This window comes from Aulonocara sp. 'chitande type north' Nkhata Bay, linkage group LG6 (genome assembly GCF_057382095.1).
Source record: "Aulonocara sp. 'chitande type north' Nkhata Bay isolate Kocher_YH1m ecotype deep benthic linkage group LG6, A_spYH_male_GT1.1, whole genome shotgun sequence".
Lineage (NCBI taxonomy): Eukaryota > Metazoa > Chordata > Actinopteri > Cichliformes > Cichlidae > Aulonocara > Aulonocara sp. 'chitande type north' Nkhata Bay.
Genome location: NC_141349.1, coordinates 13243277 through 13269486, shown reverse-complemented (window position 1 = coordinate 13269486; position 26210 = coordinate 13243277). Strand labels below are relative to the sequence as shown.

Sequence of the window (26210 nt, the reverse complement as noted above, 5' to 3'; positions counted from 1 at the left end):
GAGAAGGCCTGGCTTGCAGTCTCTGCTGTAATTCATCCCAAAGGTGTTCTATGGGTTAAGGTCAGGACTCTGTGCTGGCCAGTGAAGTTCTTCCACACCAACCTCGCTCATCGATGTCTTTGTGCACTGGTGTGCAGTCGTGTTGCAACATCGATCCTCTGTGGAGGTCATCAAGAGCACCAAATTCCTTGGTGTTCTGGGAGAGAACCTCACCTGGACCCTCAACACCAGCTCCATAAGTAAGAAAGCGTCTCTACCTCACACGGGACCTGAGAAAAGCCCATCTCCCAACATTCTCATCACCATCTGCAGAGGGACTATCGAGAGCATCCTGAGCAGCTGCATCACTGTGCATGGTAACTGCATCGTATTGGATCACAATACCCTACAACGGATAGTGTGAACAGCTGAGAAGTTCATTGGAGCATGTCTTCCCTCCATCACAGACACCTATCGCACCCGCTGCATCCACAAAGCCACCAGCGTTGTGCACTTCTCACACACACTCTTCACCCTGCTGCCTTCTGGCAAGAGGTACCGGGGCATTCATGCCCTCACTGCCAGACTGCGAAACAGTTTCTTTCCCCAAGCCATCAGACTCCTGAACACTCAGTGACTGGACAGACACACATGCATACCCTCATACACGTCACTACCTCAAGCACTTATCTGCACAATGTCATACACACACATGCACATCTTCATACACGAAGTTACTTTTTGCACAATGCTCAGTCTTTTTGCATAACCCACTGTCATTGTTGCACTTTTCTATTGCACTGTTGTGTCTGCACCGTTCTGTTGTGTCTGGTGTTTTTGTTTTTTGCACACTTGCACTTTATGGAGGCCTGTGTTGATTGTCCCTTATATGTAGCACCATGATCTTGGAGGAGCGTTGTCTTGCTTCACTGCGTACTGTACCACTGCACATGGTTGAAATGAGTTGGGAGCATGTTCCTTTCACTGGTGCTAAGGGGCGGAGCCAAACTCTGCTCGGCCATAGAAACCCATTCCATGAAGCTCTCTACGCACTGAAAGTCTTTAGTGATGTTGGCAACCTCTGTGTACTATGTGTCTCTGACTTTATGTAACCTATCACTTCCACATTGTTAAAATACCACTGACAGTTGACTGTGGAATATTTAGAAATTTCATGACTGGACTTGCTGCGATCCTATCACGGTACCATGCTGGAATTCACTGAGCTCCTGAGAGCGACCATTCTTTCCCAGATGTTTGCAGAACCAGTCTGCATGCCTAGGTGATTTTTACATTTACTTGATTTTTTTACACCTGTGGTCGTCAAAGCGATTAGAAGATGTGAATTCAGTGATTTGGATTGGTGAGTAAATACTTTTTCTTGGCAATAAAGTTTCTCTGGCTTTCACATTCACAGAACTAAAACTGCAAAAATGTATTATTGCTTGATTTTTAAACAGTTGAGACAGGATGGCTGCTAAGGTTTTCACTTGTGTTTCTGTGTATTTGTGCAAGTGATCATAGCAAAATGTGTTGTTGTCACCTTGCGTCACAGCAACCTCCACAAATGCATTTTTGAGTACTTGACAGGTTTTAACATGTATGTGGAAAGACTCCACCAGTTTAGTTGAGTCACGTAATGTTGAAATAAAATTGAAGGCCAACTTCTACACAATGGTTGTGATCTGAACCATGAGTGCTGAGGAAGAGGTGACAGTAGATGGCAAAATTAGCCACAGTCATTCTTTTCGTTTGTACATAAGTGTGACTGTGCCCGCTTTAAGGTTCTGGTCTGTTTATTATTTAAATGTCACTATGCAATTTTCAACAACCGCCAGCATTAGGCTAATATAAACATTCAGTTTCAGACAGTTCTCTTTCAAACCCTCTTTTCAGTGTCTCACTGTTGGGAACACTCTGTTAACGCTGCACTAAGCACCTGCAGGTTGATCACTACACTGATTTGAGCCTCAAGTGGAGTCTTTCATTATGAAATACAAATGCATTTATATTTTGGTATTATAAATGGATTTATAACAGCAAAAAAGAAATGCAGCATCATTCACATTCCTCCTCTCTCCTGAATGGTAATGCAAGTGTTCTCTTAGCAGACGCTAGCATGGGTTGTGTCTGCACTGCTTAGTCTCTACCGAATATTCAGGTTGATTGAGCTCCAGACAAACCTTGCCTTTTTGCAATAGTAAAGAACATAGCTCCGCCCTGACACAAGCATCACAGCTGCCAGTCATCACAGCTGAATCTTGTAACAGGTGTTATGTTTATCATCATCAGACAATACCTGATTGGGACCTTTTTAGTCAGGCTATATTTAAAAAAAAAATAAAATAAAAAAATTTAGAATTGCTAGAACTGCTACAGGTTGATGTGAACACAACAGTCTATCTGCGTTGGCTTTGCGACCTGCCCAGAGGGGAACCTTTCCCCCACCCCACCCCGATAAGAGGTCAAACAGACATTTGGAATGAGGTAACTGGGCCAAAGTGTGAAGTCTGCATAGGACATAAAGCACATGTACCATCCAGGAGGTGCACAGAGTGGAGCTGTACTGTAACAATGACTCTTCAGTGAGCAAAATGATGGAACAGCCCCCCCCCTTGGCAGACAGTGGATAACTAAAGTTCACTTGTTTGTAGACTCAACCAATAAAACAAAAAACCATGAACACCCAAATATTTTTTAAATATTATTTTAATACTTTTCTTTAAAAAACAAACAAACAAACAAAAAAAAAAGATGTTGTACTCCATAATCTGAACAAGATGAATCTATTGACCTCAATGCCTCACTCACCAACATACCAACACATTGTTCTGGGTAAAAGAAAAAAAAAAAAACATAGCAAAGGGAAAAGAAACTTAAAAACAGTTAAATATGAAAACGGAAAGGAAGTAGAACATTAAAAAAAGGAGAAGAAGAAGAAGACGTGATTATAGAGTCAGAAACACTCATGGATCAGTGGGCCAACCAACAGACAGTCGGGGGGGAGGGGAAAGAAAAAAAAAAAAAAAAAAAAAAGCTCAGTTTCCAAACACAATGGCATACAACATCCCAAAACTGTTACCGTGGATGATAAAAACATCTCAGAAATAAGAGCTAAAAACAACAGAATCAGAACCTATTATACAGACTGCAGAAGCTGGGAACGAGATAGTGGAAGATGAGACGGCAAAGAGACTAAAAACATGAACATGATGAATAAAAATAACAAATCCATAAAAGAACACAAGTAATCAATGAGTCAAGAGCGGATTCATCGGACAACTGGAGCATGATGGGAGGGGGCTACTAAAGTAGTCGCATAAGATGATTGGTGGAACTGCTTCAAACTAGTACAGAGCAAACTACTGCATGGTTTTTAAAAAAAAAAAAAAAAAAAAAAAAAAAAGGGGGGGGGGGGGGGACAGGAAAATTAAATAGCAGTAAAAACAAAACCTTTCATATAAAGTGAAAAGAAGTACACATAAAAAAAAAAAGAAGAAAGAAAGTGAATGACGTTTCAGCACTCGATAGATTGGTTTTGGCATAGAGTTAAGAAAAACAAAACCAGAGGAGAGAGAAAAAAGGTGTGTGTGAGAGAACACATCTTTTCAATAGAATCATAAAAAAGTTTTTCTTCTTCTTTACAGTAATTTCTACAAAATCAAAACCAGAGCTCAGAGATGAACACCGAGACGAGCTTTGCTCCCCGCAATCCAAATCCTTCTCATCTTCCTTTTTCCTGTTGACTTTTCATCGTATAGAATATATATATTTATATATCTATATTTATACGTATTTGTTTCTATTTATATATATAATATGTATAATTTGTGGGGTGCAATCATTAGTTTACAGGCCGGAGCACTAAGGCGAAGGACACGTTGAAATTTTTTTGTTTAAATGTGGTGACTGGCTCTTTCCTTGCTGCTCTCTTCAACCTCTTCTGTTGGTAACTGGAGAAAGAGAGAAGCTGAAGGATGTAAAGGTCTTAGAAAAAGGGTTTGAATAGAGCCATGGCGGGGGGGTTTCCCCCATCCCCACGGTGCCTTAAGAAGAAACAACAGATGACCGCTCAACCTGGCAAACGTGAGCACCCCGGCCCGACCCTCCCAGTTAAAAAAAAAAAAAAAAATCCAACTTAAAAATAAAATAAGAGACAAGATCCAGAGAGAAAACTAAAAGCATTATTATTCATTCATCTGTGTGTTTTAACCCCATCTTTTCATACATGCTTTTTACTGTTTTTTTTTTTTTCTCTTTAAATATAGATGCTCAGTCCCCTCCTTTTCATCATATCCTCATATGGGGTGGGGGGCAACCATTTGGACCTGTTGGCCATGGTGATCAAGAACCTACAACCAGAGACACCAAGCCGGGGAAGGGGGGGACAAACAAAAACAAAAAACAAACAAACAAAAGGGGGGCTTGTTATTTTAATTTCACTTCCCCTCATCTCTCATTCACGACACAAACCAGCTGTTTCAACTGCTGAGAGAAAGGGACAGTTAGTACTGAGTCTGTGTATGCAGATGTGTGCATTTGTGTAAGCAGCGACCGTGTGCGTCACAGCACGGGTGTTTGGAAGCGATCTGCAAATCTGCTTCTTGTGAGTCTACGGGGTCCTGCTCTCGTGCCTTCCTCTCAGAACAGATTCTCTTCAAAAATTGCCATCAGGTCACTCTGGAAATTGATGTCAATGGTGTCTGCCATCTGCGGAGGAACCAGAGGACGAGAAGCAGCATGAAAGATAGATTCTAAAAAGAAATTGATAAAATAATTCCCTCCCTCTCCCCCCCCCCCTTTTCTCTCCCATACCGCCTCTCTCCTGCGCCTCTCCTGTGCCTCACGCCGTGCCGTCGCCCTGTCCTGGTTGAGCGTGTTCTGTGAAGCGGAGGTGGGTGGGGGGGCTTGTGATTGTGTAGGTGGGGCCTGCGGAGAGTGAGTGGGAGGAGTCGAAGCTGGAGGAACTGGAGCGTGCGGCGACTGCTGATTTGGGCGACGGCGGTCGTCATCTGGCACTCGGCGAAACGGCTCCGCCGTGTCCTTGTCGTCACGGCTGCGACAACAAGCAAACAAAAAGTGAGACAGCTGGCAGTCAGCACTGCATGATGCCCATAAATGATTCCCATCAAGGTCACACTCAAATACAACCTAACCAACAGCAGATTCTTTCGTCCAGTTAACCTGAACCTCGTTTTGCATCGAGGGTCACATACAACCCACTTTGATCTTAAGTGAGTGAAACTCGACTTTCTGTCAGTTTAACTACACGTTCAATCCCTGCAATGTCTTAAGACAAGATGAAGCAGTGCAATGTACACTGTCCCATGTTAATAAAATAATATTTTTTATTGATTTTTACTTTTCTCCTTGTACCTTTCGTGCAGCTCATGCTTTGTAGTCGTTTCAGTATTCTGGGAAAACCAACCCAAAACGTAGCAGCTGATTCACAACCGGAGCAACCCACTTTCAAGGTTTCACATCAAAGTGTGAGAGTTCACACTTACTCACAGTTGACTTGTAAGTTTGGCGGAAATGTCTGACATTTACATCAGCTGGCAGGATACTAAGCTGTGTGATACTAAACCATTAAATGAGCAAAAGCAATAAAGTGGTGATGAGCGCGATATTTATGACTGTTTAAGTCAAGCTAAATTCTAATAGGATTACAGCTTCTGACGCGTTTCCCTGGTCACACATTACCTGCTAACCTCCCACTCACCGTAGCTTCTCTTGCTCCCTCCTGGCCTGTTCAGCCTGTGCTTTCAGCTGTCTCTCTCTCTCCTCCTTCTCTCTCGCGACCTGCTTGTATCTTTCAAAGCTGTCGCTTGAAGAGCGCACCGAGAACGCCGGTGTGGACTGGGACTTTTGAGCCAGGCTGGCCCAAGAACCCATGTTCTTTATCTTGACCTCCTATAAAAAGAAAAGAAACAAACAGAAAAACCAGGTCAAGTTTTAAAAAAGGCCAAAATGAAGGACAGAAAAAAGAAACCAGGAAGGACAGTCTGGTTTAATGTGGCTTATGAAATTATTCTCTCATCTCAGGCTTCTACACACCTGTGCCTTCTTGGGAGCGATGGGAGTTTTGGGTTCTTGCTTGATTTTGTTGTCCTGCTGGGAGCAGGGTGGTGCAGGCGAGTCTGCCAAATGCGAAATGGGACGAGAGCCATCCATCGGCTTTATATCTAACCCTGTGAGAGACAAAGAAAGAGTAACTCTATATACTATACCCTTTAAGCCACGTCGACACTAATTTCCATTTTAAAATCCAACAACCTTTGCGAGCTTTAGCTGGGAAACTTTTTATTTGGAATCTCCAGGATTAGTTTGTGGTGTGTTCGTTTGGACAGACATTAGTTCTGAACAGCTGTTAAAATACTTTGCAATGAAAACAACACTTGACTCAATGCTGCTTCCATAAGCTGGCTATAGGGAACTGTGGGAGAATGCATACAAAAGCCTTCTGGATTCGATATATACAGTGGTCCCTTGCTATAATGCGGTTCACCTTTCGTGGCCTCGCTGTTTGCGGATTTATTTATTTTTTGTTTGTAATTTTGCTGTTAACCATGTCAAATTCACATAAATCTTCGATGGCTAGTAGTGGTGCAATGGATCACGGTTCATCCGTAATCTGAACCGATCCCACTCCACGGTTTGGTACGCACGTGATCCGAAGATTCGAAAAAGAAGAAAAAAAAAAAGTATGTGTATGGTGCGCATGGTGGGTCTGTCAAGAGATAGTTATGGCCAGCGCTAGTGATCCAAATGGAGGAGCAGAGGGGTTTGCGGCATTTAAGCAACCCTTTGCTGCCCAATCCGAGCGGGCTAAAGCTATTACAAAAGCTATTGGGGTGTTTAGCTGCAGACGGGAGGCCGTATGCCATTGTGCAAAACAAGGGGTTTAAACTATGATCAACGTGCTTGAGCCACGCTATGATATCCCGCTCGCGTCCACTTTAGTGGCAAGATCGTTCCAAGCATGTATGAGCGGGAAAAGATTTAGGTTGTGGCTGAACTGTCCTAGGCGTCTTCTGTTGCCCTAACTACTACAAAAGCTCATGATATCACAGCGGAGTGCGATATAATGAGCGTTATGTATTATTGTAGGGTCTACCTTACAATAATAAAGTGCCTTGAGGCGACTGTTATTGTGATTTGGCGCTTTATAAATAAAATTGAATTGGTAGATACAAAGACTGTACTGCCCTATTTTGTACCATAATTTCTTTTTAATAATTGCGTGGGATGAGTCTTGAGTTGAATGTTTTTAACAGGAAAAAAAATACTTCAATAAGTAAATGTTAAATTTTTGTCTTTTTTCGCTGATCTGAAAATTTATCCGATCCGTGACTTAAAACCGTGATCCGATCCGAACCGTGAGATTTTTGATCCGTTGCACCACTAATGGCTAGCAGTGTCAGTACAAGTGCTGTACTGTATGTTTGCAGGTTTTCTACCCAACAAACACAACAATGTTGACGAAACGCTTTGCACCATCACAGGTACCTCCAGTAGCACCCAAAAGGCAGAGGAAGATGCTAACCATCGCACAAAAAGTAGGACTTCTGGTAGAAGTTACCGTATGTTTCGGACCACAAGGCACACTGGATTATAAGGTGCATTAAGCAAAACAAAACAGTCAGATAAGTCAAACTTTACTCAACTCATTGTTTTTGCTTCCTCTACCTCCGTACCATTGACTCACTAATGTTGAATTCTCTTGCAGCTGCTCTATTCCCGTGTTCTGGAACTGAAAACAGGGTTTGATCTTTGGTTTCATTCTATAATACTAAACTTGTTTTTCTACAAAAGTTTGAACTTTGAGATTGTTTAAAAGTGTGAAAATGTTCATGCCTGCCTGAAAAAAAGTGTATAAAGTGTGTAGTGAGGGGTTTTACAGCCTTAACACATCTATAATAATTGCAAAAAATAAAACTGGCTACTTCGCGATTTCACCTTTCGTGGGTTATTTTTAGAATGTAACTCGATAAACGAGGGACCGCTGACCAATGAGGTTTGAGCACAACAAAAAAAATGCAAAAAGTTACCTGCAGCTAAATGTATGATTCTTTTTATTCACATACGACTGGATTGTAAAACAGACACATACACACTTTTGCACTCACTGTGTTTGTTGTCTGGTTTGTGTGCATCCTGACGAACGCCTGGGCTGAAGGGCGAGGGTGGCAGCACTGGTGACTGGGAAAGCTTCTCTTCTTTGATCCCCATGTTTGACCTCTGCTCCTACACAGGATGAACAACCACTTTTGTCGAATTGCTTCTTTTTAACATTTGAACTGATTATTGTACTTGTTTGTACTCACTCGTTCAAACTATACATTTAAACATAAGATGAGGAGAGGCATTAACTTCCAATCCAGACAGACAAACAGTACAAAGTCAATGCTAAATCACTTACATGCTTCTTGGTCTGTGGAGGCGACTGTTGTCCCATTGAATGGAACGCAGGCATCGGAGGAGAGTGCATCATCAGCGGAGAGGGGCAACCTGCAAAAACATCGGTGTCCCATCATTTAATTAAATGCCTCATTTAATGTGTGCCTACAGTGATTATGTCTAATCGGTACCAAGCATTAGGGTCGACACAACGTGCAGTGATTTGTAACTTTCAAGTATTGTTTTACTGTGCTGTTATGCAACAGGAGCAGCCTCATGTTTTCAGCTGTAACCACAGGTCACATGATAGATGCCTTGCAACATGTAGCAATGTTTTAAAAGACAGAGATTTTTTTTAAATTTATTTAACCTTTATTTAACCAGGAATGTCCCGTTGAGATCAAAGACCTCTTTTTCAAGGGAGTCCTGGCCAAGAGGCAGCACATTTCAAGACAAATACATTTTGCTCCACACTATGGCCAAGTGCAGATATGACACAATATGTTGGGATAAGTTTTACTTGGTACAGTTCACTGACAAAGACTGCGAATGGGCTGTGGTGAGATCTGTGGTCTAGGTCTGTTTGTGATCTGCTCAGTCTGTCGACAGCAGTGGAGGGAAATTGACTGGAAAGAAGCAGCTGTCAGCAGAGCAGCTATCTGAATGTGTGTGACCATGAGGCATTAAGACACCTTACCTGTTGTGAAAGGCTCCACTTTGCTTTGTGGCGATGGCTGCTGTTGGTGCTGTTGCAGCTGCTGTACCTTCTGCTGCAGCACCCCGCCCTTCTGCTGCTGCTGCGGTGTTGACGTGTGCGTATGCGGGAACGACTGCTGCATGTACGCTTGGCCTGAGCCGTGTCTCTGCGTCAGAACGGGGGCGGCTGTTGTCATGACCTGCGCATGCAGTGGCGGCCCCAGCTGCACGGGAGAATGCGTGTGCAGCGTTTGCGTGGGGGCTCTGGGCTGAAGTGACTGCAGGAGGCTGTGGACCTGGCTGAGCGGTGGGGTCTCAGAGCTGGTGGGCGTTGGCTCCTCGTCGTCCTCCAGCAGGGCTTGGGGAGGCTGCGCCGAGAGGGTGCCCAGGATGCCGTGGGATGGCGGTGACGGGACGCGAGGGCGGGGGACAGGCTGTGGGGGGAGGGTGAGAGGAAGCGAGGGCTGAAGCTGAGGTGAGGAAGCTGGAGGCATTGAAGGGAGGGAGGATGGAGGAGGCTGTGCAGGTTTGGGTGGAAGTGGCGCTGCACGGTTGCTAGGTCTTGATGGTTGCTGGGGAAGAGCATTATGGATTGCTGTAAACATAGGAGAGAAAAATGGGAAAGGCATGAATGTAAAGAACACAGGAAACAGGAGGATGTGTATATCATGAAAGCTCCAGCTCTTCAAGCTTCACCTCTCATTAGACTGAAATATTTCACCATTTCCCTACATATAGATTACAGACATATTTAAAAAAAACAACACACAACAACCTTGCAAATGTAATTATCTGCTCTTCCTTCCTTGGCTTACTCAAACACTACGCAATGGCAGCATGTCACTTTGGAATAATTCAGCCATTTATTGTTTTAAAAGAAGCGATACTGGAGGAGAAGGTAGAGAAGAGGAAACTGCATTAAACAGAGCTGCTGCTGAAGGAGCAGAACTCCAAGAGAAAGAAGAAGAAAGTCCAGACTAGCAAGCGTTGATGTGTGTTTTGAGTAGCTGACATGAGCCTCCAGCTTGAAAACATTTACAGTTAATAGTGTTGCTCAATACAATAAAACCAAAAATACTGCTGCCCCCACTCCTCATTCTCATAGTAGATGATAGTAGATAAATTTAAAAATCTATGGTGATTTTCAGAAAAGTGGACCTCCTTGACCTTGAGGTCGAGGTCACTGAGGTTCGAACTTGTCTAAGATTTTTAGCAACTGTACCTATGATATCAATTTGAAAATCGTACGTCACCTCATTCTTGAATTATTGTATTCACAAGAGAAGAAAAACACTATGGACAGTTCCAGGAGTTTAGAATCTAAATTTTTATAGCAGTGATTTTACTTTATTTTGACTGACGAAGCAAGCAGTCTGAACAATTAACAATTAACTGTTAAGTTGTAACAGAAGACGGCAGCTGTCTTCTGAATAAATGGAACAGTCATTTTTTGGTGATAAACATATAATTATCTCCAGCTATTAAAAGATGTACTGTCACAATAAAGGAGGCCTATTATGCACACTTCAAGCTATACGCTTTAATTCTTAGAGACTTAAAGAATAACTGGTATAAAATGATCCTCATTTAGTCCACCCTCTGAAACATGCCAATATAATTCCCTTTGCTCCCTCTTTAAGGAAGTTTTGCTCTGATTGGCTGCCCACTGATAACAAAGAGTAGTTGGGTGTAACCTCTTGCTCCACTCTCTGTAACATCAGAGCTAAAAGCATGGGAGAAAAAAGTGCCTTAAACAAATTATTTGAACAGCCTGACAGTCTGAAGCTTTTAGCACGCATGTAGTTCTTGGACAGACACTGAACTCATTACTCCAGAGTTGTGTTTGAGGATGCATCAGTACATAGATGGCCAAAAATACGGGAAAGCATAAAAATCCACCTTTTTTTGGCTCTTGATGAAGTGAATACAGAGTTGTAAGCAGAGTCCTGTTCTGGTGGACGTACCTGGAGAAGGGATGATGGGATGTTGGTTTAGGAAAGGGTGCGTCTCAGAAGGCGTCTGGTTGGTGGGCGCGTTGGTATTGAGGAGGCCAGAGGCAACAGGAGCACTGGCAGTAGTAATGGTTGCATTAGGCTCTGTGTTGGACTGCGTCAGGTGAGAATTCATGAAGTGGGCCAGAGGGTCAAATCCTGAGGCCAATAGCTGGGAGGAATCCAGAGAGGGGACAGGGACAGGGAGGGAAATAGCTGGAGCCGGGATATATGGTGGTTTGGACTGGACCACCTGAGGCTGTGTCTGAGGTTGAAGCTGAGGCTGAAGCTGAAGCTGTGTCTGAAGCTGTGACTGAGGCTGAAGCTGAGGCTGCTGTGGCTGAGAAGTGACTGGGCCCACTCCACTACCAATGAACTGGTGCTGCGGTCTCTTGGTGTCCTTGTTAGTTGAAGTCTTCTTCGGTTGCTTGGGAACCAGCCCTGTACAGACAGCACAATATGAAATGAAGAAATATAACATGTTGAAGACAAAACCTAGGACTCTGCTGGTGCAGACTGCCGAGTGTATATTACCACTGTCAGAGTCTTCACTATCTGAGGAGTCACTGCTGCCTGAAGATGAGGATCCCGTCTTCATCTTTGTCACATTTGGCATTTCCAGAGGCTTCTCTGCTGCAAAAAAGAGCCACAGCATTCAGAGATTAAACAGAATATTGTTCACATAATCCAATATAACAGAAGCAGCGACACATCTTCCAAAAGAAACTATCAATATGTGAAAGTAAGATTGCACCCAGATAACGTTAACTGGAAAGCATGGGGAACAAAGACTTAAAAACAAGAGCTCGCATGAGAATCTTTGGAATTACGAACCTTATGTGAAAGTGTTTTAAAAAAGGTTCTAAATGTGCAAAAAGCCTACCTGATGGTTTTTTCTTCTTCCTGAGGCAGCTTGAGACATACTTCTCTAGCTCTCTCAGCGTGGAGGGCTTCAGTGTCTCAAAGTCAATCTCAATCTCATCCGGATTGGAGTTTTTCAGCGACGGCTCACGGGTTTGGATTATGTGCACGACACGGCCCAGCTTGTCTCCGGGCAACTTATTGATATCGAGGCTCAGCTGGCGCTTCTCCTCATACGACATTGGCTTGCACCTGTCAGCAGACATGTCTGGAGGAGGACGCATTACAATAGGTTTACAATAGTCCCAGGCATGCATATCAACAAAACTCAATCATATGTTCTTTAATTAACGCACCGATGTCAACATCTTCAAGAGAAGCCGAAGGGACGAGAGGGGTCGGCCCAGGCTGAGGGGGCACAGCAGGCCGGGGATTTTTAACTCCTTCTTTTTTACTGTAAATGAGAAGTTCTTAGATGAGCTCCATGCAGTGCAGGTACAATAACCTGAGTTTTACGTCTGGAAAACCTACCTGGGCTTTTTCCTGTCTTTCTTTGCACTGATAGGTTCTTTACTACTTTTGCTTTTCTTAGATGCCTGAAGCATTGCAAGCGGGAGAGTCTCCAAAGGTTCCTCTGCTCCCACTTTTTTCTTGTGCTTTTCTTTCTTCTTTTCCTTCTTCTCCCTCTCTTTCTTCTTGGGCTTGCTGACCTGTGGCTGGGAGAGCGCTGCCAGCTGCTCATGGACAGCTTTAAGCTGAAACACACACACACACACACACACACACACACACACACACACACACACACACACACACACACACACACACACACACACACACACACACACACACACACACATTTGTGTGTTAAAGAGATGATAAGCCTCTGCACATTTGATTCTCCAGCATTCAGCCGTGTTTTACTCAGACCATTCTACACGGCCAACCCAACTCTTGTGTCTAATTAGCCAACCTCCCCTTAACTTTCCCTCATCTAACCTGTTCCTGTAACTCAGCTAATCGCTGTTTCCTTTCTTGTTCCGAGTCTCCTCCTGAAGACTCTGATTCTGAGGAGCTCGAGCTCTCATCTTCCGAGGCGGCAGAAGGAGGTGGGACTTGTCGAGTGGAGGGGGCAGGGTGGAGAGCTGATGACGGGGTGGGAACAGGGACTGGCTCCTCTGGGTCATCGGGCATTTTGGCGAAACGCATCTCAAACACGTCCTGTAAGATTGAAGGACAGCAAGAAAAGCTGTCAGCTCGAGTGGAGCAACAGACACGTTCAGATACTGTACTATTTGGTGAACTGGCCCTTTACGGGTTCAAATCTCTATTTTAGAAGCTCTTCTAAAACTGTTAAATCACACTAGCTTTTTATGCTGTACACCATAGACTTTTTTTTTAACCCTCTATGTGAATTTCCTCCATTTCTTTGTCGCAGAAGGTCAGCAGCTCAAACACAAGGCAAGCTTTATCAGATATGTAACTGCAATAGAGGATGCAACATGTAATATGTAAGCAGCCTATGAATAAGAGAAGAGCTGACTGCTGGAAGTCATCGAGGTTGTACTCGAGTTTGTGCTGCTTAATTAACTGCTGTGCATGCTAGGGCTGTTCGATATAACGATATATATCGGCTGACGATATAAAAACTATCGTTTCATTTTACGCTATTGTTTGTTTCGTGGTGTCGCAAAATAAACTGTTTACGGCAATATTTTTTCATCGTTTTGATGGTCACTGTAGTGGCTATATTAATTTCTTAAAGTTCTCTCTTTCTCTTATACTTAATATAACCACACTACGGACGGACAAGCGCCTGTTTTTATGCGTTGCGGTTAGCAACAACGACGGTAAAACCATCGCGTGTCCGCTTGTTTATGTTCCACATAAACCTTTCACAATAAAGCTCAAGATCCTGTTGAGACTTTTCAAAATAAACTGAATCACGTGAAAAAGTATGCAGAGTGTTTACGGATGAGAAGCAAAAAAGAGCCGCCGGGTGTCAAAAAAATAAACCTTAGACTCAAACGTTAGAGCAGGCTTTTCCCCGCAGCACGCCGTGTAATAAATACTCACAAAGAAAACGGCGGCCGTTACAACCTGTCTAAAAATGTGTAGTTTCATGCATCGGTTAAAACACTCGACTCCAGCTACACGACGCCCAGCTGGAAACACTTCAGCTACCCGAGATTCACAGAATTTACAGAAAATGTTAAATTTTTGTGATTTATATCGTTATTGGGTAGATGTTTAATATCGGGATATGAGATTTTGGTCATATCGCACAGCCCAAGTGCATGCTCTTTTTCTCTCACTTTACTTTGGTGCTGACTTAAAAGTTTTCTACATAAGAAAAACTACTCTGTAACCTACAGCAGTCATCAATCAACACCAGCTTGATAGATGCTGCAAAGGTGTACTGCTTTACAAAGAAAACAATCCTGCAATCATCCACTTGGGTTCTGCAATGATCTTCAGGCCTGAATTTAGCCAATCCCAAAATCTCTGCTGTCTCACTGATAGGTCATCTCTGACTTTCTTTTTTCCAGCTTAATGTTTATGCTTTAACTTAAAAGTCTTTTACTTACACCAAAACCTCTTTGTTACACATATCAAGAGTTCAGATCAGCAGCTACAAAATGCAAATCAAACACATGGAATAAACAATAAGATGTTAAAACTCATTAAGATGTCATGATATAACGAGGAAATTGTCCACATCCACACACTGCAAAGCATGTCACCTAACAATCAAACCTTTGTACAATAAGATCAAAATTGTGTGGGCACAGAAGGTTATGAACTTTATGTGATTGTTCAAAACTTTTCTATGAGATTTTGGTAAGAGCTTTTTTTTCAAATTTAGAGGGCGGTCTAAAGACTTTTGCACATATAGGTTATATAATGTAGGTTACGGTTTGCAGTGTGTGAAATGTGTGGTTTACCTGTAATTTGCGCGCCATGGCAACCACATCGTGGTCTGGAGGGTTGTATTTGTAACAGTTCGAGAACATCAACCTGACGTCTGCTGCAAATTCTTGAGCATCTCTGTACTGTCTGTTGTCCAGCTTTTTCTGGAGGGGATTAAAAAAACAAAACAGTAGCGATCAAAATTCTGCAAATTTAAAGACACACGAGACATGCACGTTGGCAATTTAAAAGTTGACTTATCAAGCTGAAGCTTAGCTATTTATTTGGGATTACCTAGTTTACATCCTCTTGATTATTATTCACTGTCTGACGTTTGTGTGGCTCATTAGTTGTTTAAATGTTTGTGGTAAAAAGATTAAATAAAAGCAAACTAAACAAAGAAATCCAGCAAAATGTCAAAAAGCTTTGGTATCAAGAGCAAATTTTATCACAGGCAGACTCAGGCTGAAACCTTCCTAACTATAAAAACAGGTTTGTACATGTTGTAATAAAATCACCTTGATGGTGCTGAGATCCATGGGGTGCTTGATGATTTCATGGTAGTCGTGGAGACCGAGAGCTTTTGCATCAACAGGTTTGTAAAAAGGCCAGGCATATGCCACGTGTTTCTTAGACAGCATCTCTCTGACGAGGCGTGCACACCAACGTAACTGCTCCTGGCGCTTCGGTGTTCCTGACCCTCCCATCTCCAAGACTCCTCCAAGTTGATGCTGAGAGTCTGGCTGTGATGCTTCTCTTTTGGGCTGCTTTGATGGGCGGCTGCTGTCTCTGCGCGGCCGGGTCTCGGCAGAAATGGGAGACGATTCACTGAGCTGATCGTTGGCGGTGGGTGTCGTGGTATCAGCTTTCCTCTTCTGGCTCTTCTTCTGCTGTTGGAACAGAAGAGTTTAGAGGTCACAGTCTGGAAAAAAAAAACCAAAAAACACATCAGCAAGTGTCTTTGTAACAATAGATGTCGTCTTACCTTGATGAGAGCAGGCGAACTTTGCAGTATGGGGGCAGTAGGATGGAGGCCTGGGTGAGTCACAGTCGGAGGTGGAACTGAAGTCATTCCCTGGGCCAGGACGTCTGAAGTGGTGAGGGAGAATGGAGGCCCCAGATGGGGCGCATGGTTTGTGGTTGTTGGAGGCACACGGGGAAGGTGAGGTTGGGCTAGACTCTGGGCCAGAGTCTGGACCAGAGGCTGGGCCAGAGGCTGGGCCAAGGGCTGAGCCAGGGGCTGGACCAGAGGCTGGACCAGAGGCTGGACCGGAGGCTGGACCGGAGGCTTGACCAGAGGTTGGACCAGAGGCTGGACCAGAGGCTGGACGAGCACCTGGTCCAACCTCAGGGGTAAGGCAGGAGAACCTTGGGGGGCGGGTGCAGCACGGGTATGTGGAGTGGTTGAAGGGGACGAAAAGCCTCGTGTATGCGGGGTGGTAGAGGGGGATGATGAGTCATGTCCTGAATCTGATTTTGAAATCAGACCTAGAAGGAAGAACACGAGAGCAGCACAAAGACAAAACTTTAGCATAGCTAAACATTAGGTCAACAGGTTGTAAAGCAGATCACCAACAGGCATGACATAACCAAAACCTGATTTCCCAATAAAAGTTCCATATGAGGTGTGGCTGATTTAGTGGGTGGCGGAGAGCAGACAACAATGAAACCAAACATACCAGCTGAGCTGGCTAGATTAGCAGCATTTGCATATCACTGCTGGTGACGCATGGAAACTCTTCCATGAAGTCTTAAGTGTACACCAGGAAGTAGAATCACATCCTCTGGCATCAAGTTGGAGTACCAATTCTACTGAGGGAAAGCAGCAAGAAGAATTCTTCTGCTTCACAGAAAAACAAATGAACGATGCTAAAATAATACCCGTGTCCTGCCTGCCTCCTCTGCGTCCCTTTGTAACCACAGCAATCTCAGTCTCCTCCTGCGGCATCTCTGTAATCTTTTGGAGAAAGAGCTTTTCCAAGGCTTCTGCCATTAGGACAATATCATCCCCGGGCTAAACACACAAACAGATGAAAACCACAGAGCACATTAGCCACAATCCATGTCTCTTAATGTCGCTGAGCAGGGCAGTCGCATGTGTGCGGAAAATCTAATGTGGCTGACCTTGTTGTAGATGTAGCAGTTTGTGAACATGGTGTTAAAGTCTTGGATACACTCCTGGGCATTCCAGTAGTAGTTGTTCTCCAGGCGTTTTTTAATCGTGCCCATGTCCATAGGATTCTTTATGATCTTATAATAGTCCTTAAAGAAGAGCAGGGAAACGAGTATTAGTATTTTAGCTAGACAGAAGAATAATTAAGAGAGTTGAAAGAAAACAGAATTAAAAGCTCATCCAGTTCCTCAAGGGAATGACATTCATATGAAAACTGGCTATTCCCTGCACAAGTTTAAATACTATGCTAATAGGATCCTAAAGAATTATATTTACCATGTAAAGTAACTCAGGAAAGCTGCTCAGGATTATAGACTGAACTCAGTTTATGGGTTACTGAATAGACAAAAGGCTAGTGAAATTCCATTCTCAAGCCCGGCGCTCAGCATTTTCCTTGTCACCATCTTTGTGTTTTGAATTTGGATAATCCTCCTTTCCGACTCTCATAATGACTATTTACTGAATGAATGTGAAACTAGTGAAATAGCCCACAAAATTATCAGAGGTCAAAGATTAAGGGAGCCGAGCACCATTTTCCAAATACATTTTTAGAGACTTTGGAATCTTTTTTGCATTCATTTTAATGGACATTAAAGAAACTCTAGGTTTAAAGCACTTCTGTTTTCATACATAGAAGACATCCATTTATTTTCTTTGAATATTCCTCCAAAAATTACCTCCCATCTTTTTTTTCCCTCCAAACCAATTTTCCTTGATTTCAATGGAAAATATCTTGAGTTCAGGGAAAGGTTTTCAGGAAAACTAATATGAACTTACTGCCATATTAAAACTACAACATTCAGAAGATGGACTAAAAAATTGTTACAATAATCTGAATTATCCTGTTGCAGGTCATGTAAACCTCACTGAGCTTCACTGAGTGAATGGGTAAATGCAGAGAGGAATTTCCCCACGGGGATCAATAAAGTATACGTTGTTATTATTATTATAAACAACAACAAAAACAACAACAACAGATGAAAAATATCACTTCATTACAAAAGTCTCAATTTTTAAGAAAAAAAAGGAACGCAGGTCAGAGCGGAGCCCTACATAAACCTGCTTCTCAGTAATACCACTGTTACTGAGGACAACTGAACTTCTCTCTGCTTGGATCTGTTACAAACTAATATCTATCAATATACAACTACTTATGAAACAGTGAATGTGTTTTTAAACATACTGTGTCTAACTGCACTTACTGTGAAGTATCACAACAAAACAAAATAACCCAGACTGATGTGTGCTTTTAGTTATGTGGCACAGTAACAGTGTCTTAATTAAGAAATCAGAGGCTCAAGATTTGGAGGTAAATAAAGTTTTGTAGTCTTCTGCACATGGCACGGGTCAGCTGTTACTCACAGATTTCACGTTTATATTGTGAAATAGTTCATAATGAGATGGAGGCTTGATCCAGCTCTCCTCTGGATCAATCCTGCACTCCACCTGAGTCTCAGTCACAATGTCACACAGTCCTGACAGTTTCTATCAGCTACCCAAAAACAGAACGATCCTCCTTCGGCTGCCTGTCATTGATCTGAACTGCTGAACAGATCTGTGCTTACCCTGTAATACGCTTCTCATTAGTACATTACTCAGTCCTTCATGGTGTCTGCTGCTTCTTGAGCCTCTAATTTGTGCTTTTCTTGACAGAATTTTGGTTGCTATTGAAATAAACTGGCTGCTTCTTTGTATCTAAATCACTGCACTGTTAGTAGATCACCCTCCAATCACAGCATAGGGCTGGGCGATATGACCCAAAATTCATATCTCGATATTTTTTAGCTGGATGGCGATATAAGATATATATCTCGATTTTTTTTTTAAGCCATAAAGTAAGAACAAAAAGAGAGTTCTTAGTCAAAGCTGTGTCCCAGATGTCACACAGGCACTTTTATTAACATACAGCACAGATGTACATGAAAAATTACTCAAAATTAAATTATGAGCATTCATTAAATAATCATGCTCCATAAATAAAAGAAAACAAGGTTGTTTTTGTGCTAAACAAAGAGCTCACAATTGTGCAGTCAAAATATAAACTAAAAGACGCTGAGCGTAATAACAAAGACAGATTTCACAGCTGCTCTGTTCCCAAGTTTTGCTGTGTGACTGACAGCCTGGAGTTTGAAATCCGCTTCATAACCACGTCTCTTACAGGTGCCATTTATGGTCCTTATACACACACAATACGGTAATATTACGTTGATGCACAGTACGTATCACTCCGCGAAGCTCCTCGGTAGCCGTAATGCGCCGACAACCTATCAAACGGTGCAGCTCCGTAGCTGACCAAAGTCGTACTCAAACATTTTGACAGATTGCTGAGCGCCGTGTACCACATAAAATCGGTTCGCGGCCATCAAGCACAACCAGAATTCATACATAAGGCGCGCTATCAACTTTTGAGAGAATGAAAGGATTTTAGGGTTAGCGCTGTTAGCTCGTTAGCACGTTGACACCGTCCAGCCCCACGCATGGGGCGATGCGCAGTAACTCGTTAACGGAGATTTGCCGTGTCCGTCTTGTCGCTGCCTGCACGTGAAGCGATGGGGGAGGAGGGGGAGTTGTCTTCAGTGAAGGCGAGGCGGAGTAACGTTGTGTAGAGACAAAAGTGGACGAAAACATAGACTATATCGATATAAAGGATATTGTCACATCTTATATCTCGTATAAAAATATATCGATATGTTTTAAAAACTCGATATATCGCCCAGCTCTATCACAGCACATAATTTAACAACAGCAAAAACAGCAGTCACAGCCCTAGATGCATCCTTAACATCCTCCCTCTGAAAAACCAACACCTGCAGCAAAAAGTCAGTGCCAAGACTAAAGGTACTACCTTGTGTGTCTCCTTGGTAACCATAACTAGAAGACCACAGAAGACTGCAGGAGAGTTTTTTTCCCTACTTAACTGAAATAGTCAATGTGACGTGTCGCAAAGTGTCAAATGAGGAAATGCAGAAAAGAAAAACACACTTTCTGAAAAGCAGAAAAGGCAGCGACGTGTTTTACTGCAGGGTGCCACCATCACCGGGTCCTACTGTGTGAAACTTTGCATATGGAATTCATTTACTAGTTGTTACAGAGCTATCTTTGTGCTCAACTCTTATTGCACACACACTGAAACAAACACACACACACACACACACGTGACTCACAGGCAAATTGAGTTTGATGGCATCTACAGGAGCCTGGAAGGGCCAGGCAAAATTGTGTTTCCATAATGTCTTCAATACCACTTTTTGCAAGTACTGAAAAAGAGCAAAAACAAAAAAAATAATTATACACACATTAAATAAGTGAAACTGACATTTCACTAGCAGACATGGTTCACAAATCAACGTCCTACTACCTGCAGCTGGTTGGTCTGTCGTTTGGGTCTGGAGGGGTTCCATGTTTCGGGGGGTGGAGGGTTGAAGGGGATAGGCGGTGGGGCGGAGGTAGGGTTCTGGCTGCTGCCTGCCTCCAGTCCGTCCCCCATCGCAGAGGTGGGCTGCAGTGACTGAGCAGACACTTTAGGCAGATTGGACCTGGCAGGGGCAGGTGGGACCGGGGGGAACCCCTTCAGGCCATTCCACTCCTCACGTGACTCTCTGAAAGAACCACAGAGGAAAACATTATCTCTGCAGCCGTTATGAGAATTTTGACATGACTTTCTCAGAATGTATCTCACATTTAGCATTACTGCCACACGTTGAATCTGAACTCCTATCACCCCACTATCTAGATCAGACCACTTTTTACACGTTCTGTCTCAATTATCTGTCTCACGACTAGGGATGGGTACCGGTAATGGCACCGGTTCTGACATAAACGGTAGTAACCAGACCGAAAAGCAGCGCACATGTCGGTGCTTTTTTTCCTGAGATGTCATACACTTTAGATTCTAGCCAATCGTTTGGCGTACCTGGGCCCGCCTTTCAGAGGATAGTAGGCGGGCCCAGGTACGTATGTTCTTTTAGAGCAGAGCTACAGAATAAAAAGTCTGGCTGTACTTCACAGCAAAAGATGCAAACTCAGCAGCCTGCAACAAGTGCTTTAAGGTGATACTGTGCAGGAGGTAACTCCTCGAATCTGATGAAACACCTGGCGACGTATAGCATTTTGTTAAAAGCCGAGAAATGCACCGTATTTGATAGCTTGCTGCGAGACCTCACACCGTGCACATCTACTGCGGGTGTGCTGCCTGTTATCGGACCCGGAGTTAGCAACATCCCCCAAAAACCCAAAGAGGAGAGTCCTGGCCCCTAGCCCTGCCAGTGTAGCAGAAATGATGACGGATGATGATGGCAGCAGCAGCCGTTCTTCTCTGGGTCAGTAGCTTAATGTTGTTCGTGTGTAATTTACATTGATTAGGCTAACCACGTTATTACATTAATGTATGTAAGGTGAACTAGCAAACACCGTTGTAGTTACATGCGGCTGTTTTCTTGTTTGATGGCAGATACTCCCTTCACCCTGGCCAAAAAGGCTAAAATGACCAAAGAAAAAGTGGGAAACAGCTAAACATGAGAGGTTTTTGGACAAAATTGGTGTTTTTTCCATTGATTAAGCACTGCTTCTAGCCAAGAGTGATACCATATATGCTCTATAGCTGCAGAAAAGGCTAACATTGTTATCTTTTTACAAAAAAACCCCAGCTGAACATGAGAGGTTTTTGGACAAAGTGTGTGTTCTCCATTCTTTAAGCACCGGTTCGAGCACTGTTAAGCACCGGCACCGTTTCAAAAGTACCGGTTTGGTACTGGTATCGGATAAAACCTAAACGATACCCATCCCTACTCACGACCACAACCCAGTGTGAGCATTTTCTTCTACAGTACATCGCCAAAGGTCTCTGCGTGAGAAAGAGAGGCAACTTGGCAAAGGGTCAATCTTTTTCACCCCGCTCAAGAAAACAATAAAGATCTCATCTTTGACACATTCACTGCTCTTTAAGCTGTGACTCAAACTCAGTATCTGATTTTGTCATCACGTGCTTGAAACTACTGCGCGAAAACTGGGATCAGGCACTGAGGACTCAACGTGTGTTTATGTGCACAAACAAAAAGCATGCATTCCACATCAACATCAAACTCTTAGTTTAAAGCATCTGGGAATAAATATTGAATCATTGCTTAAGATCAAATACCGTTATGACTGTTAACCTGCAAAGTTTCTGATCCATCAAATGGAAGCAGAAAGTGTAAACACATTACATGCTTCACCAGCTATAAAATATCCACAAACAATGCAGAGCATTTACTTGTCCTAAAAGCACAAAGACTACAAAACAAATCCATAGCTTGGAGTATTTATTTTTTTTTTAATCAATCATGCATTTGTAATTTAGGCAAAACAACAAAAATGCACTAATATTTACAGAAGGAATTGACTGAACAGCTCAACAGGATGAGGCAGAACTTCAAATGCATACCTTATCTAAGACTCAGGTTTTGTTAGTAATATCAGAAATTTTGTAATATTAATAATAACTATACACAAGGCAAGATAAAACTGGGGTTCAGGTTTAAGAATGCCTTGGTAAAGTCTGATTGATGGAAATGTTTTATGATAATGGCGACTTTTTAAAAGCTGAAAACACAATGTAAGTGTATTTACTTTCTAATCACAGATGAAAAACAAACAAACAAACAAACTGGTAATTATCTTGCAGAAAAAACTCATCATTAAACTCTCTCAACTCAAAGGCCAATTATTTTTGGTGGACTTACATGTTTGTAGCTGTGCAGCTGTGGTCTAAAGCAGTTGTGTGATCATATCTCAGTTGGGGAGGTGGCAACTTCCCAGGGTGATGTGGGATGTTTGTTAGTGACACGCTGCGGCAGCATAAAAACCACAACACACAGAGAGTCGAGTGTCACACCTGTGAGAGACCGAGATAACAAATTGAATTAGAGTCAATTTATGTAGTTTGTTAGATTTTGTTCGTGCAAACTGCCCTTTTTCAAAATTGAAACTGTCACAATAGAAAACAACACTTCCACATCACAAAACACAGAATTGAAAGCCCTCATCTGGATGATACAGGCACATTACTCTTCTTTATCCCAGTCAACATCTAGTACATGGAGCAGTTTGCAACAATAACTCAGGATTTCGGGGAGGGGGCGTCCTATATATGCATGTTTTCATAGGTCTTTTGTGCTACTGTTTATGTACAGCAAACTTAGAACAAATTAGGTGACAGGAGCTAATATGGTACTCTTTTGCATTAAAACTGAACTCTGCCTGACCTACAACCTTGGCATGCTTCAGATGACCTTTGGTACCCGCTGAGATCAAAGGTCAAAGGAATTTCTGAGTAAGACAAAATGAATGAATCAGAGACAACAGCTAACATTTAGTTTGTTATCACCCTGACAGTTTCTTCTACTAAAGACCAAAAGCTTTATTTACATCTCTTTCTATGCCTGTTACCCGTTACAGATCCATATTCCAGCTACAGATCCGTCATTAGTTTAAAAAAAACAAAAACAAACAAACATTAAATAAGTGAATAATTGTTCCCTACATTTACCAGTTAAGTGGATTGCATGTTGATAACTACCTTATCAATGAATATAGACGTGTAATATATGCATAATAATTCTAACTGGGCAGCAGTTAGCACTGCAGCGAGTGCTTGAGACAAAATAAATAAATATTGCGGGAAAATACACGAAAGACCAAGTCATTCTCCAAACTACGTAACTGCATAGAACTACACACAACATACACAGCACGTTAAGAACGCAGCAGTGTCGCAGGTAATCTGATCAACAACAAATCAAATATTCTATCGATAAAGCCACTAGACGTAACGATACTGCGAAATGTATCACATACTGCTACTACTTAGTATCTACCAGTAACCGGATCATAAAAACGACCCAATTTGTTGCAAAACAACTTTACTCCTCAGCTTTTCCTTTGCTAACCTTCCATGTCGGCGCATCGCCATTTCCACTATGCTCAAGTGACAGCTGCGCACGTAAACTGCGTTTCAGAATACAACTTTGACGGGATTGATATTCTCGAAATGACGTACGTCACATTTCACATGAGCTTCTGCGCCATAGCGCCTTTACTACGCTACCAAGAGAACGTAACTTGTGTCACGAATACGGCCTACGGGGCTACAAACAAACAGCCTAGCAGCTAGCTCGCTAGCATGTTAGCGACATGTAGCTAACGTGCACACTGACAACAGACAGCGCCCGCTACTACAAAAACGACCTTTACGCGAGCGTTAAAAGGAGAAAGACACAACGCAGAATATGTACAACAACACCAAGTCGCTCGCGCCTAAAACCTAAAAAAATGAGCTGTATCGCGTGCCCGAACCGGTGCAAGGCCTTGCGAAGACAGCTCATGCTCCGCTTCCCGAAGCGCTCACTGAGCGCGCGGGAAATATGCCACCGATGCCCGCTGTAAGCGTTTTATCTGATCCCCGGGGTCGTAAGCTTTCGTTTGATGTACGAACGTAAGCCACACGAAGGCGAAAAATGATATTTTTACCTTCTTCAGTCGGTTGTCAGCGTTCACAGACCTTCCTCGCCCCAAATCCAGAACAAACAGTCCCGTTTCACGTCAATGACGTCAGACGCACGGGGGGCAGGCCAACAAATGTCACCTACAACTCCTCCCCTCTCTCCTGGGTTAACATCACGCAATAGCTTGTAATCATTTCAGTCAGGAGACAGGTCGGTGTTCACTTTACTAAACGAGTGGGTCTAAATATATAACCGAGTAAAAAGTGCGCGTACACTAAAACCTGTTTTTAGTTAGTAGAAAACAAGCTGACAGCTTAAATGTGCACGGCACGGACAGCACGTAGGCCACCGAGCTGACATCTGTTTCCTCTGTAAATACGTTTTCTACAAACTATAGAGAACACAACGGAAGTTAAAAGCATTTCTAAAACTTGACAATTTGTTATACAGCTTATCGACCTACTGCAAATAACCTTTTATTGCCCGATTTGATCTCAGGCCCACGGTTGTTGTGCGTAATTAGATGTTTAGATCTTGATGGGAGCGGGGTCTTCCAGATGTAATGCTGTGTGAGTGGCATGAGGGCTCATTCTACTGTTTGGTAAGTGTGAAAGTCATGAAGATGTCAATCCAGCTGAATACTGATGGAGATAATGGCGGTAAATTGTGCTTTTCTGCCTTTTCCTGTGTCCTAGAAGATATTATACCACTCATGTTTATGAAAACTGTTATCAGTGCTTGGGTAGGAGGGAGTAGGTACACCACCTAGTGGTTGGGATGGTGTTAAATTAAAGCACAGTATCAAAACAACCTCTGCAACAGGTTATCAGAATTGTGGTCAACAGTCTGCATCAAAATGTGCAAAATTAGCAGTGAATATGTACACATCACAAATGTGATAAGTCTGGTTGCTAGATGATTTGCTTTTGATACCCTGCTCAGTTTACGTTAAAGGTCTACACATGCAGTCCTTCTCCAATTCAAACTTACTGGCCACTTCATTAAGTATGTTTGTTCACCAGCTTGTTAACACAAATATCTCAACTAACCATATGGCAATATCTCAGTGCATTTGGGCATGTAGACATGGCCAAGACGACCTGCTGAAATCCAGACTTCAGTGACTTGGAATGGTTGTCAATGCTAGATGGGCATTGCTGATGGTCTGGATTTTCCCGCACAGCCATCTCGAGAGTTTACAAAGGATGCTCTGAAACAGAAAATATCCAGCGAGTGGCAGCTCTCTGTGAAAAACTGCCTTGTTGAGGTTAGATGTTTACGGCATGTGCAGAAGAGCATCTCTGAATGTGTAACATGTTAAATGTTGAACTACACTAGCAGCACTAACTTGTACACATCTTTCTTGTGTAAATGTAAATGCCTGTGTTATTATGTATTACACACAACGGAGAGATCGCAAACTGTGTTTCATTGTTCTTATAATAAAGACATGTAGAAAAAGAGAGCGATTCTTTTCTATTCAGAAGACCACACCAGATGCAACTCCTGTCAACTAAGAACAGGAAACTGAGGTCACAGTTTGCACAGGATAAATCAACAAGACTGGAAAAATATTGTTGGTCTGATGAGCGGATTGCTGCTGTGATATTTTGACAGGCTCGGAGTTTGGTGTAAACCACATGAAAGCACAGATCCATCCTGCCTTCTCTCGATGCTTCAGGAGGCTGGTGGCATTATAGTGTTAGGGTAATTTTTTTT

The 26210-nt window shown here is 42.8% G+C and overlaps 1 protein-coding gene and 1 long non-coding RNA gene across 4 annotated transcripts; one reads left to right on the top strand and one right to left on the bottom strand.

Moving 5' to 3' along the window:
• Positions 1-2670: 2670 nt before the first annotated feature.
• LOC147327417 (bromodomain-containing protein 4-like) lies at positions 2671-24581 on the bottom strand. Of its 3 annotated transcripts, none has more exons than XM_086295021.1 (22): positions 24517-24581; positions 22731-22882; positions 20369-20609; positions 20175-20267; positions 16962-17099; positions 16719-16851; positions 15823-16325; positions 15356-15727; positions 14873-15001; positions 12927-13148; positions 12459-12682; positions 12284-12381; positions 11950-12195; positions 11601-11699; positions 11040-11507; positions 9077-9670; positions 8402-8490; positions 8109-8226; positions 6037-6170; positions 5702-5892; positions 4795-5035; positions 2671-4689 (listed from the first exon to the last, which is right to left on the bottom strand). In XM_086295021.1, exons 3-22 carry the CDS (start codon positions 20495-20497, stop codon positions 4621-4623), a joined length of 4290 nt encoding a protein of 1429 aa, XP_086151147.1. In that variant the 5' UTR covers positions 20498-20609; positions 22731-22882; positions 24517-24581; the 3' UTR covers positions 2671-4620. The 3 variants fall into 3 exon arrangements, with proteins under 3 accessions (XP_086151147.1, XP_086151149.1, XP_086151148.1); XM_086295023.1 differs by having other exon boundaries at positions 11601-11696; XM_086295022.1 differs by having other exon boundaries at positions 15356-15724.
• On the top strand, positions 4377-8289 carry LOC147327418 (uncharacterized). The gene is made up of 3 exons (XR_015129845.1): positions 4377-5058; positions 7485-7598; positions 7709-8289. It is a non-coding gene; the product is annotated as an uncharacterized LOC147327418 (long non-coding RNA).
• Positions 24582-26210: the final 1629 nt, after the last annotated feature.

Bases quoted from the DNA above. Each gene is read 5' to 3' on its own strand.
- LOC147327417 (XM_086295021.1), bottom strand. From the start codon at position 20,497: ATGGGGGACGGACTGGAGGCAGGCAGCAGCCAGAACCCTACCTCCGCC. The intron at 11,700-11,949 runs GTAGGCTTTTTG...TCTTTTTTGCAG, and splicing joins GAAGAAGAAAAAACCATCAG to CAGAGAAGCCTCTGGAAATG. The intron at 4,690-4,794 runs GTATGGGAGAGA...GTTCCTCCGCAG, and splicing joins AGAGGCGCAGGAGAGAGGCG to ATGGCAGACACCATTGACAT.